This window comes from Mandrillus leucophaeus, unplaced genomic scaffold, assembly GCF_000951045.1.
Source record: "Mandrillus leucophaeus isolate KB7577 unplaced genomic scaffold, Mleu.le_1.0 Scaffold607, whole genome shotgun sequence".
NCBI classification, from domain to species: domain Eukaryota; kingdom Metazoa; phylum Chordata; class Mammalia; order Primates; family Cercopithecidae; genus Mandrillus; species Mandrillus leucophaeus.
In genome coordinates, this window is record NW_012106553.1 from 6,157 (window position 1) to 18,813 (window position 12,657).

General features: G+C 39.7%; 1 protein-coding gene across 1 annotated transcript in view; it reads left to right on the forward strand.

The window, feature by feature from the left end:
- The first annotated feature begins 261 nt into the window (after positions 1-261).
- LOC105553753 (prolyl 3-hydroxylase 2-like) overlaps positions 262-12,657 on the forward strand; it is a 17,787-nt gene continuing 5,391 nt past the window's right edge. The window contains exons 1-6 of the mRNA XM_011999884.1: positions 262-408; positions 963-1,058; positions 1,596-1,746; positions 2,623-2,740; positions 3,747-3,822; positions 9,591-9,731. Of these exons, the coding sequence (XP_011855274.1) occupies positions 262-408; positions 963-1,058; positions 1,596-1,746; positions 2,623-2,740; positions 3,747-3,822; positions 9,591-9,731 (729 nt within the window). The remainder of the gene's footprint in view (positions 409-962; positions 1,059-1,595; positions 1,747-2,622; positions 2,741-3,746; positions 3,823-9,590; positions 9,732-12,657) is intronic.

Here is a 12,657-nt window from a genome sequence, read left to right on the forward strand (position 1 = left end):
ATTAGAAACAAACGCAAAAATAGTTCTATCTCTCCCCAAATAATGTACACATGTAATATTATTATGATATTATGAGGAAACCTAATAGTCAGACATCTGCCTTTCTCCTGAATCTATATTGTGTTTATCAAGCTCCCTAATTTGCAATTTGTCTTTGCATTTCTAAATATTCATGAGGAAACGAACTCACTCGAATTGCACATTGAAAGCTATTTGGTATTCTGTGCTTCCTTTCTGGGGACAGAGGTAACAGGGAAGACGATGTGCTCTGTTCCTTTAGGTGGTCCTCTGCTCTATGAAAACATCACATTCGTCTACAACTCAGAGCAGCTGAATGGGACTCAGCGGGTTCTCCTGGATAATGTCCTGTCGGAAGAACAGTGCCGGGAGCTCCACAGTGTGGCCACTGTGAGGACTGGGAGAAGGAGGGGAGCTCACTGCACTGGTCTGCCAAGAAGCTGGAACTGCTTTGGTCCTGGTCTCATCTGGAGCCGAGGAAAAAGCCCTGAGATATTGCTTTCTTTCGGAGAAAGACATAAATTATTTTTGAGGAACTTTTATAGCCTTCGGGTTGGGATTATTTTAGTTCTCCCAGGTGGGATCTGGAATAGCTACTGGCATATTTCCTAGGCCAACAGCCATCTAGCAAGGTCCTTGCCCATCATATAAAGTTGCTGGATAAATCCTTTTATTTTAATTAAGAATTAGCCAATATATCAGTAATTTACATTTTTTTTTTATTTCCATAAAAGGTGATAGTATTTGATAATAAAAATGTAGAATGAAGATTAAATAAAGATGTCTCTTTTAATTAAAAGAAATAGTTACCAGCATCTTGGAATAAAATGGAGATGGTTCTTAGCATTGACTAGAGTTCTCAGCTTTCTGGCAACCAAAGCAGAAAATGACCCAATGAATTCATAGTTATCATTGATGAAGTATCTTCTTGTATTTGCTTCCAGGGAATCATGCTTGTTGGTGATGGATACAGAGGAAAAACTTCACCCCATACACCCAATGAAAAGTTTGAAGGTGCAACTGTCCTGAAAGCACTCAAAGTAAAGTCTTAACTTCTTTTGGGTTTGAATTCCTTAGTGTCAGCCTAAGGCTTCTGTAAATGGCAGATATAGGAAAGAAAAAAGTTTCAAATATGTACCTATCAGAACAGTTGAAGAAAGCAAGTGTGAAATGGAACCTTCATTGTATTTAATCATTCCTCCATTCAGCCATCAACTTATCAAACTTTAGATTTCCTGACAAAAAATATACAAGCCTTCTTTGTAAGATCATGATCTAAAAGTGAAAACATATTCAAACAAGTAATTATTCTCTACTGCAGGAAGGGTTGTTAGAGAGGACAGTAGAACATATTATAATAGAAGAGAAGAGGAACCAAGCAGCTTTTAGCTTTCCATCTGCTATTGCGAAGTTTATTCCAATGGCACAATGTCCTAACCGAAATCCACAAACATGTAGTAGTCTTCCCATTAGTCAGTGCAGACATGATAATTCTGTGTTGGCTCAATGCAATGTAGTGCCTGTTTTTCTTACATCCTCCAATGAACCCATTTGTTTCTCATGTTTTTTTTTTTTAGTCTGGTTATGAAGGTCGAGTCCCACTGAAGAGCGCTCGTCTGTTTTATGACATCAGTGAAAAGGCTCGAAGGATTGTAGAATCTTATTTTATGCTGAACTCAACTCTGTATTTTTCCTATACACACATGGTCTGCCGAACAGCCCTGTCTGGTGAGATTCCAGTCTGAAATGGTTCCCTTTTACCCACATTACATTGGGAAATGAAACAAGGTGAAACAAAGCTCTACAGCATGGTAGATTAATATTTTAGATGAATTCTAGATTTCTAAAACAAAAGTAGCTTATGAACTCTCATTTTGCTTCTCTCTTTTTCTTCATTTTGGTTTTCTGAAGTTCCAGAAAACCCTCATTCTGAACATTTTCCCTTCCAAATCAATTTTCCCCAATTGCTGAAGTCTTGAAAAAAAGAAAAATGCTCTTCTGCTGTAGGTTTGCCATTTTGAGGAATCAGGAACGTGGAAATCACAGTCACCATGATGTCTACCAGCATTAAGTGGAAGCATAGAAGATGAAGGGATGATTGCAAGAAATAATCTTAAAAAGACAGAGACCTCCTCAGTCCCTGCTCAACATTATTTCTCCTCTATGTCTTATGCCCCCGTGAATGGGGCGGCGGGAGGAGAATGATGTCACAGTAGTAGACTTTTACACTTGGGAAGTTTTAGCTGAATTAAATCTTTTTTTTTTTTTTTTTTTAATTTTTCACTTCCTCCCCATTGTTTTGCTGCCCTACATGAGGTACAACCCATGAAATGCATGGAATTTGTTCATGTATGTTTATATCAGAAATAACTTTTATAGCTGAAAAGACAGGTGTGACATGCTCAAGGTTTCACATCCACCTCACACCAGAACCAGACCAGAGACTCAACTACTTGTCCACTGTTCTTTTATCTGTTCTTTCCTGGTGTCCGCCTCCCCCCATTTGCAAAGATCATCAGGACTGGGAGAAGACAGATTGTCAGTCACTTTGGTGGAAGTTCCTGCACTTCATTTCTTGTTCTTCCCTATTCCCTTTTCTGGCAGGTCAGCAGGATAGAAGAAATGACCTCAGTCATCCCATCCACGCTGACAACTGTTTGTTGGATCCAGAGGCCAACGAATGCTGGAAAGAGCCTCCTGCTTACACATTTCGAGACTATAGGTATAGCTGGAACCTGCTTCAAAACAAAGCTTTTACCTAACAGTTTTCAAACAATGAAAACTGGAAAGGTGCTCTGTTTTGCTTGATGTTGTGTTCCTTTCTCCGAGGCAGAAATTCTCAAATAATCTTCTGAAGCAGCTGCCATAACCAATAAGTGGCATTATCATCTCACTTTTATCTTAAAAATTGTGCACATTTTGCATCCCATTTCACAAAATGTCCATTTTGTTTTCATATTAAAAGTAAATTTTATGTTTTTTTTTTTTTAAATTCCTGTTCTCCCTGGAACATATTCCTTGTGGTATGTGTATTTCAGTCAGAATACAAGGGCTTGGAGTCTTGGCCTACATAAGGACTTTATCACATCACGTATCTATTCACACCCAAGAAGAACGATGTCTGCATTTTATAAATAAGACACTAGAAACTCAGGAGAAAAGAATGTCCTAACCTACTGAGAGATATTTCAGTGTGTAATGAATCAGGAGTTATAATCACCATGTGTTCATCGTTACTACACTGTACTCTATTCCAAAACATTTATTAAGTGCCCGCTATCTGCAAGGCGTGGCTGGGCCACAAGGAACTCTCCAGCAAGTGAAGGAGAAAAACAACAACAACAAGAACAAAACAAACAAACAAACAAAAAACATCCTTTAGAGTTATATAAGGGAAGAAGAGTTGTAAATAGGTGGGCAGGTTCAGAGGGCTAGAGTAAATTAAATTAAAACTAGTTAGGTTTTCTGTGGAGGAGGTGAAATATGAGACAAGCTTTGAAATATGATTACAATTTTAATAAAGGTGGAATAAGTAACCTCTTCAGAGGTATAACCCAAATTCTCTCTGATCTTCTCTTTAAGAGTTTGGAGGGCCAATTATATCAATGTCTAGTTCAAAGGAAACTTACTAATGGAGGCTGGACAGTACATCACCAGTCTTCAGTATTCTATGACCATGCTATCATAAGCATATAATAAGACAAATGGTTTTCTCTTCGTTCTTCTAGTGCTCTCTTATACATGAATGATGACTTTGAAGGAGGAGAATTCATATTCACCGAGATGGATGCTAAGACTGTGACTGTAAGTAAACCTATTCTTGCATACTTATTTAGTATTTTTTAGCTCAGTATTGCCATTTTTCTAAGGACTTACAGACTGTTGGATTTCAAATACTTCTGAGCTCAAGATTTCAAGAGGTTAAGGGAGTCTCAGCAAATGTATAGATCATAAACTGTTAGAAGTAGCCATAAAAATCTAGTACATTGTAAAGATGAGTAAGTTAAAGAATTGAGATATTAAGCATTTTATCATGATTGTATAGCCAGTTAGTGTTAGACTTGGAACCAAAACCTAGATCTTCTAATTATTTGTCAAGTAATCTGATGGAAACATAAGAACATCAGTTCCTAAGTCACCCAAGTCTAGAATAAGTCAAATGATTCTACAAGGTGTCTTTCAAGTAACCCGGTGTTCTACATACTTGGACTGAACATTGGCCTTCAAATATCTAGTTACAAAAATTATCATATATGTGTGTATGTATGTGTGTGTATATATACCTATAGGTGTGTGTGTGTATATATATGCCCACTTTAGCTTCCTTTCCCATGCAGACATGGCCATACACACACACACACGCGCGCATATATATATGTATAGAGAGATATATGATTGTGACTATATGTAATAAACCTATTCCTGAAAATTGGTGTACACACACACACACAAATATGTAAATAAAGAGTAAATCAAAAGTTCAATTTAACCACCATCTTCCTAAGCAAACCCGTGCCTTTGGAAAGAAGCCTACTTAAAGACCATATAGTTAGCATCCTTTGGTCTGTAAGCCAAAGAGCATACACAATGGTAGAAAAACATATTTTCAACAGCTGCCGCTCTTTGGCCCACTTCGTTCCCTTAGTCCCGAGTGCGCACCCACTGCAGCTTCCTTTCCCGTGCAGACATGGCCTCAAGCACCACCACCACCGCCATGAAGATTGTAATAATTGGTGGAACAGGTCTGGATCTGTCTCTTATACACATCTAGATGTGTATAAGAGACAGGATCACATACTTCACAAGGTAATAAAATATCACAAAGCAAATGGAGGCAGGGCAAGATCACAGGACCACCGGATGAGGTGAAATTAAAATTGCTAATGAAGTTTCGGGCACGCATTGTCATTGATAACATCGTATCAGGAAACAGGGTTTGAGAGCAGACAACCTGTCTGACCACAATTTATTAGGCGGGAATTTTCCTTGTCCTAATAAGCCTGGGAGCGCTACCGGAGACCGGGGCTTATTTCATTCCTTTGGCTTCGACCATAAAAGACGGTACGCCTTCTAAAGGGGCCATTTATAGGCCTACCCTCAGGGTGCATTCTCTTTCTCAGGGGTGTTCCTTGCTGAGAAAAGGAATTCAGTGATATTTCTCCTATTTGCTTATGAAAGAGGAGGAATATAGCTCTGTTCCATCCGGCTCACCGGCGGCCAGTTCAAAGTTAACTCTCTTGTTCCCTGAACATCACTGTTATCCTGTTCTTTTTTTTAAGATGCCCAGATTTCATATTGTTCAAACACACACGCTCTACAAACAATTTGTGCAGTTGACACAATTACACGGTCCTGAGGCTACATTCATCCTCCTCAGTTTATGAAGAAGATGACAGGATTAAGAGATTAAAGTAAAGACAGGCATAGGAAAACACAAGGGTATCGACTGGGGAAGTGATAAGTGTCCATGAAATCTTCACAGTTTATGTTCTGAGATTACAGTAAAGATAGGCATAAGAAATTATAAAAGTATTAATTTGGGGAACTAATAAATGTCCATGAAATCTTCACAATTTTTGTTCTTCTGCCACGGCTTCAGCTGGTCCCTCCCCATTTGGGGTCCCTGACTTCCCGCAACATCTCTCCCTTTCTTTTTATTTAAATGTACCATGGCGATGAAGGCTTGTTCATTCTCTCGATTTTGACGCCGGTCCCTCTGTTCGGGGTCTCTGACTTCCCACAACAGAGTCCATGTCCTTTTCAGGGACATGGATGAAGCTGGAAACCATCATTCTCAGCAAACAAACACAGGAACAGAAAACCAAACACCGCATGTTCTCACCCATAAGTGGGAGTCGAACAATGAGAACATGTGGGCACACGGAGGGGAACATCACACACCAGGGCCTGTCAGGGGGATAGCATTAGGAGAAATACCTAATGTAGATGACGGGTTGATGGGTGCAGCAAACCACCATGGCACCTGTATAACTATGTAACAAACCCGCACATTCTGCACAGGTACCCCAGAACTTAAAAGTATAATAAAAAAAATGTCCAATTGAGGAAGTAAGCAGATTATAGATAACCAGGTATCTTTTACCACCATACAAAATCTAAGTAGTTAGGACATGTATGTCATAAACTTCAAAATTTTGGCATTATAGAAGCTATTTCTAAACTTTTCTTGAATTTTATGCTTGTCCCTCTTAGCTTACATGCTTTTCTCATTAGTGAAACATATCTATCATTCATGACACACATATGTCATTCATGACGCAGTACTGTGGTATAAGCAGATAATATCAAAAAGTATGTATTACTGGGTTTAAAGGTGATTCCTATAAGGATTCTGGTTAAAATTGTCTAGAAACATTGTAATAACTAAGAAAAAATATTTCATGTAACTTCATACAGTAATGTATCTTAAAAAGTCATGATGCCTCACTTTTTGGGTAAAAAGCTTAAATGTTAATATGGGAGTAATTTAATGCTCCATGATCTGATAAATTAAATCAGGACTGACAATCTGTGTTGGAGTTTAAAATCCAGAAGTTTTTTTTCACTTCTGGGAAAGCTTGTGTGTAGGAAGCATTTTATTTCTAGTCTCTGCTAACACTGAAACTGAGGTACAAAACTCCTGGCATTTCGCAGTTTCAAAGAAAGTCAGACAGGTGGTTGAAAAGATTTCTTCGCTTCTCCTCCATCTAGTGGCCATATTTGGAAATGCTTGATGCTTAAAGCAGGGGATGCCTGTTTCATTAACTGTTGAATGTCAAGTTCACTGGAATTCTGCTTTTTAAAGATGTGGAAGCAGATAATATTCTCCTTTTAGAGTGCTACAATTTTAACTAAAATCTATAGCTATTTTTTTAAAACCCTGAATCTAGCCTCCCCTAAAATAAGTAAAACTGATTTAAACAATTTTTTAATCCGAAAGTTCCTGTTTGAGAACATTTATTTCCTCAAATGAGTTATACATCATATTAATGCATACAATGCCATTTTAGGGAATAATGTAGACAACTAAAATTCTTATGTAAGCCAGTTCTTATTCCTTCCCCACAGGAATTTATTCTAGTACCAGTAACAACAACAACAGTAACAACAAGAAATGGGTATTTTTCTGTTTTAGTTTCCCTTTAACTGTGGAGGGACAAATGGAGCAGAGAAATGGCATAACTTGAGGCCACACAAGGAAGCAAAGTCTTCTGAGTCTTTTACTTTGGAAACATCTGGAAGTTGTATAATTATCTGAAAGGTGGCTGAAATTTTACTTTTATTAAAGACAATTACAGCACAAATGCTTTTCTAAATCAATCATCAGTTAGATGGAAAGCAAAAGGATTATTTTAAATTATGCTTAGTATACTTGGAAGATACATGGGTTCTTTTCAATAGCAGCATTTGTTTATGAGACCTGGGAATTCAAGGATGTTGGTTTCTCTATGCAGGTTCAAAGAAGATAAAATTTAATGAGTTCCATTCGTTTCATGAAAAATTAAATTCAGTATAAACGGGACTGTGTTACAAAAGTATGTTTATAATAATTTATCTAAACGTCGTAACATATTTTTGCTGTAGAAACAATGTCATACATGGAAGCAGGTTCACTAAAACTTGTTTATTCCTCCAAATACCTGACATGTAACAGTTGATGTATGCTGTGTGATGAGATGGGTCTTAGAGATCCTTGTGAATCCACACCTGTAATCAATTCCAACTGCCTCATGCAGTTCACAGCTTCTTTTCCTAAACTTTCCCAAAGTTATTCATGTTTAAAAGTACTTTCAATTCCAGAAGAGAGAAAATACTAATTTGTCCCCACACCCTTTCTTTAACCTTAAAAGATGTTACCAAGACTTGGTAATCACACAGAAGCATTGGCAAATGCATATTTGAGGGAGTCCTGACCAGCACTAGGGAGTGGGCAGCCCAGAAAACCTGAAATTCAAACATCCCAAGGCCACTTACTCAGGTGGCTTTTCTATCTTACTTCATATGTTTTACATTTCGCTTATTTTGCTGTTTCTTGTGGAAATGTACAAATTCCTTCTCCAGAAAAACAGAATCAGATTGATACTGAGGATACCACTAACTCGTGAACTCTCTAGATTTACATCAGAAAAGTTGCCTTGATAAAGCTGTTTAGGAAAAGCAATTCCAGCAAAGACAAATCTTCAGTTATTGTGAATATGAGAGTAACGAGAAACTGCTTTTTTTCTGCTCTTCCCTTTAACACTCACACACAAGTCACATAGAGACACACACGCAGACTCACACAGACACAAACACACACACGTGCACACATAAGCACATATGCGCCCACCTGTCCCTCTGGCTTTCTGACTCCTCCTCCTACCTCTGACCTTCCATATGGAGTCACGCAGTCCGGGAGTACCTATGTTATGTAGCGATCAAGGACTTTAGGCAATGTTTCTAATGTTTTTCCTGAAGCTAGCAGTGAGAAACCGGCCAGCTGATTTTATGCAGAAGGAAGCCAAAGATTTATGGGCATGTGTCAACTCAAGTCAATTCAGAAAATGGCCAGTTAGAACCAGTCCATGTTCTCACCTAGTAAAATGGCTAGCGCCGCCTTTTTGGTTTTACTTGATTTTTCTGAGCTATACAGAGGAATGAATAAAGTTTCTGTATTTCCCGAGAAAGACAAAATGGACCCGACTCACCTGAGACACTTCTTTAAACACAGAAGCAAGGCCTGTAATATACAGCTGCTTAAGCTCACTCAACTTGAAGAGGCAGCTTGTTTGATGTTCTACCCTGGCTCAGTGAGCCCAGCAGTATTTCTTTTTCTCTCACTACGCTCTTCTACCTAAACGCTGTAGACAGCTCCACCTGAGCAGTGTATAAGCTGCGAAGGACTGTGCCAATCTTAAAACACTTAAAGGTGATGGTGAATAGGCCACACCACCAAGGGGTGTCAGGTTCTCACCACTGGAGATGTTCAAACAATGCCTAAAAGATCACTGGGAAACAATAGTGTAAAGGAAATATCATACAGAATTATGACTTTTGACTTTTAAAAATGTCTATATTATGAAAAGCACATAAACCATGAATGTACAATTTAAAAATTAGAAAGCAGATACACTCATGTAACCCCCACCTAGATCGGTAACAGAACTTTGGCAGCACTGCAGATGTTCTGTTTGTTTGTTTGTTAATTCCACAAGTATGGAGTGGACACCTACCTTGTATCCAGATGCTTTGCTAGTGCGAAAGCCATAGAAATGAATTATGAGAGAAAAACTTTGCCTTCTTTGAATTTGCAGGCTATCATATAGCATCTATTGAATGATTACTATGTATGTGGACTTTGCTACCCGTTTTACTTGAAATTTTGTTTATTTTCTGAGGTATATATTGTTTTGAGCTTACCTTTGTTTTACAGGTGAGAAAACTGAGATCATTTACATCATCTTCAATCACAGGATTCCTTTATTCTTCGCTTCAGTCCTTAACTCACATAATCTCACAGACCAGAGAGGCAGGAGTTGTGGAAATGTTTATGATACAGCAGCTGAAGGTCTAATTTTCGCTTTCTTTCTCAGGCTTCTATAAAACCAAAATGTGGGCGCATGATCAGCTTCTCATCTGGAGGAGAGAACCCTCATGGGGTGAAGGCAGTCACCAAGGGAAAGAGGTGTGCTGTGGCTCTGTGGTTCACCTTGGACCCACTTTATAGAGAATTGGTGAGTTTCTCATCTACCCAGAAAGCCAATTAGGCTTGCTTCATCTGAAAAGTGCTTTAATTTGCTCCATCTGAGGAAGAGAAGAGGGTAAAGGTAGTTCTTTTTTTTTTTCTTTTTTTTTTTTTTGAGACAGAGTCTCGCTCTGTCACCCAGGCTGGAGTGCAATGGTGCAGTCTCGGTTCACTGCAACCTCCGCCTCCCGGGTTCACGCCATTCTCCTGCCTCAGCCTCCCGAGTAGCTGGGACTACAGGTGCCCGCCACCATGCCTGGCTGATTTTTTGTATTTTTAGTAGAGACGGGGTTTCACCGTGTTAGCCAGGATGGTCTCCATCTCCTGACCTCGTGATCCGCCCACCTCGGCCTCCCAAAGTGCTGGGATTACAGGCTTGAGCCACCATGCCCGGCCAGTTCTTAATCAGATATGTTTTAATAAGTGAAGGTGTTTGTAGAAATAGCTATGTCAATGATATTTGATAGTCACTAATCTGTCTTCAGCTTATTAACAAATTGTAAGGCTGGGAGCCGTGACTCACTCCTGTAATCCCAGAACTTTGGGAGGCCAAGGCAGGTGGATCACTTGAGGTCAGGAGTTCGAGACCAGCCTGATCAACATGCTGAAACCCCATCTCTACTAAAAATACAAAATTAGCTGGATGTGGTGGCAGGTGCCTGTAGTTCCAGTTACTCGGGAAGCTGAGGCAGGAGAATCACTTGAACCTGGGAGGCGTAAATTGCAGTGAGCCGAGATCACACCGCTGCACTTCAGCCTGGGCAACAGGGCAAGACTCTGTCTCAGAACAAAAACAAAAACCCTGTGGCATCAGGGAGGAATCACTTTTTATTGGTCACCCAGAAGACTGATTTGTTTTCTCGCAAATCATAAGAAATAGTATTGAATCATTTATGAAATGTATTTGAAAGAGGGCAAGGAAACCTAAAAGATTATTATTACTTATCACTATTATTACATTAAATATTTAAATATTATTATTGCAAAGTAGCTGAGGACACTTAGCTAGGAGGAGACCATGATCTCATCGTTTTGGAAGCCCATGGGCAGATGTCATAGTCTTTACTTGTGGAGCTGCAGAGGCAAGAATTAAGACCAATGGATAGAAGCCCTGGAGGGAAAATTTGTGCTCAATCCAAGGAATCACTTTCAAATAGTCACCACAGTTTGGCAGAATTGTCTGCTTTGGAAGCACTGATTGGATGGCTCCAATCAAAGCCCAGGCAACTGCTTGGCATGGAACGCTGAAATGGAATCTAAGACATCGTAGCAGAGGCTTAAATGGATGACCTCCAAATCTTCTCCAGCCCCAAGTATTGATGAAGCTATGAAATTCTATTCTTAAAACTGGCGTTCTATCCAGTTTTCCTTCTTAGTTTTCTGAATTGAATCCAATGTCATCAGAAACTATTTTAAAATAATGCCTTTTTCTCATATACTTTTCACCACCAAATCTAGCTCACAAAGTGTTTGCCCACATTCCCTAAGCCATTCTTTCATATATTTTACAAAAGACCTATTATGACCTTTGATTGTACGGAAGAGCTATTATTATCTGCCTGGGAAACTCTGCTAGGTAGGCTGTAGGGGTAGACGGGTGAGCAGAACAAGGTCCTGGACTACGAGGAGCTTGGACAGATCAGCTAGTGAATAGGCTGTAAGAAGACAGCAGTATACGCTTTGTAGCAGGGAATCAAGGAAGACTTCTAAAAGCTCAGACCTAGAAGCGAAGAGGATAACCAGGCACAGAAAAAATGGGCCTGGCTGGGCGCGGCGGCTCACGCCTGTAATGCCAGCACTTTTGGAGGCCAAGGTGGGTGGATCACCTGAGGTCAGGAGTTGGAGACCAGCCTGGCCACATGGTGAAACCTCGTCTCTACGAAAAATACAAAAATTCGCCGGACTGGGTGGCGCACGCTTGTAATCCCAGCTACTTGGGAGGCTGAGGCAGGAGATTTGCTTGAACCCAGGAGGCGGAGGTTGCAGTGAGCTGAGATCATGCCACTGCACTCCAGCCTGGGCAACAGAGTGGGACTCCGTCTCAAAAAAAAAGAAAAAGAAAGAAAGAATGGCCCTAACAAAAGGACCAGAGCACAGAGTCCTGAAAATCTCAAGGGGCAGCAAACAATTGCCTTCCCCTATCATTACTTTATATCCTGGTATTTTCCATCTCCAAAATGCCAGCATTCCATCAAAGCATCTTTTTTTTTTTTTTTTTTAACTAAGGAACCTACGTAAATGGGTAGACAGTGAAGATAAAATTATTGAAAAATTACCTCACTATTTTAGTATTCAATTCAGCAGACATTTAATCTATTTCATCATTCACTATCCAAACTCTCTCTTCCAAGGTATTGTTCTCTCAAAACAAGCTAACCCAAAGTCAGTTCTCTTTGCTCCTTTGTGATCAGGAAACATCAGTGCCGATGCCCCTTCCTCTGGTGGAAAAGTACTAAAAAACCTCTCCAGTCTTCAGGCCGTAGCGGCATCTAGTGGCCACGGTGGGAAATGAGCAGACCTTTTTCCGCAGCCAAATTATCCCAGGCTGTGAACGATTGTTTGCTACACGTGGAAAGCATCTATTGAGCTTCACGAACTAACATCTGTGTTTCAGGAGTTTTAAAAGCTCCTCAGGTGATTCGAACGTGCAGCAGCAGAGTTTGGGAGTTCCTGGCCTAGACGTCTTTTTTCCAATTGAATCTCTGAGGGAAAAAAACAAAACAAAAAAAATGCCTACCTAGGAAGAAGTCATTAGAGCTGGCCGATTCTCATGCTTAGTATGAATTACTTTAAAGCGTCTCAGTTCTCAAGGAGTATTTAGCAACATCCTTTTAAGGATGCAAGGATGTTCGAAGCTTCATATATATTGGTTCCAGCTCCTGAATTTCTTTCCCTTAATGAGAGACAGGATTACA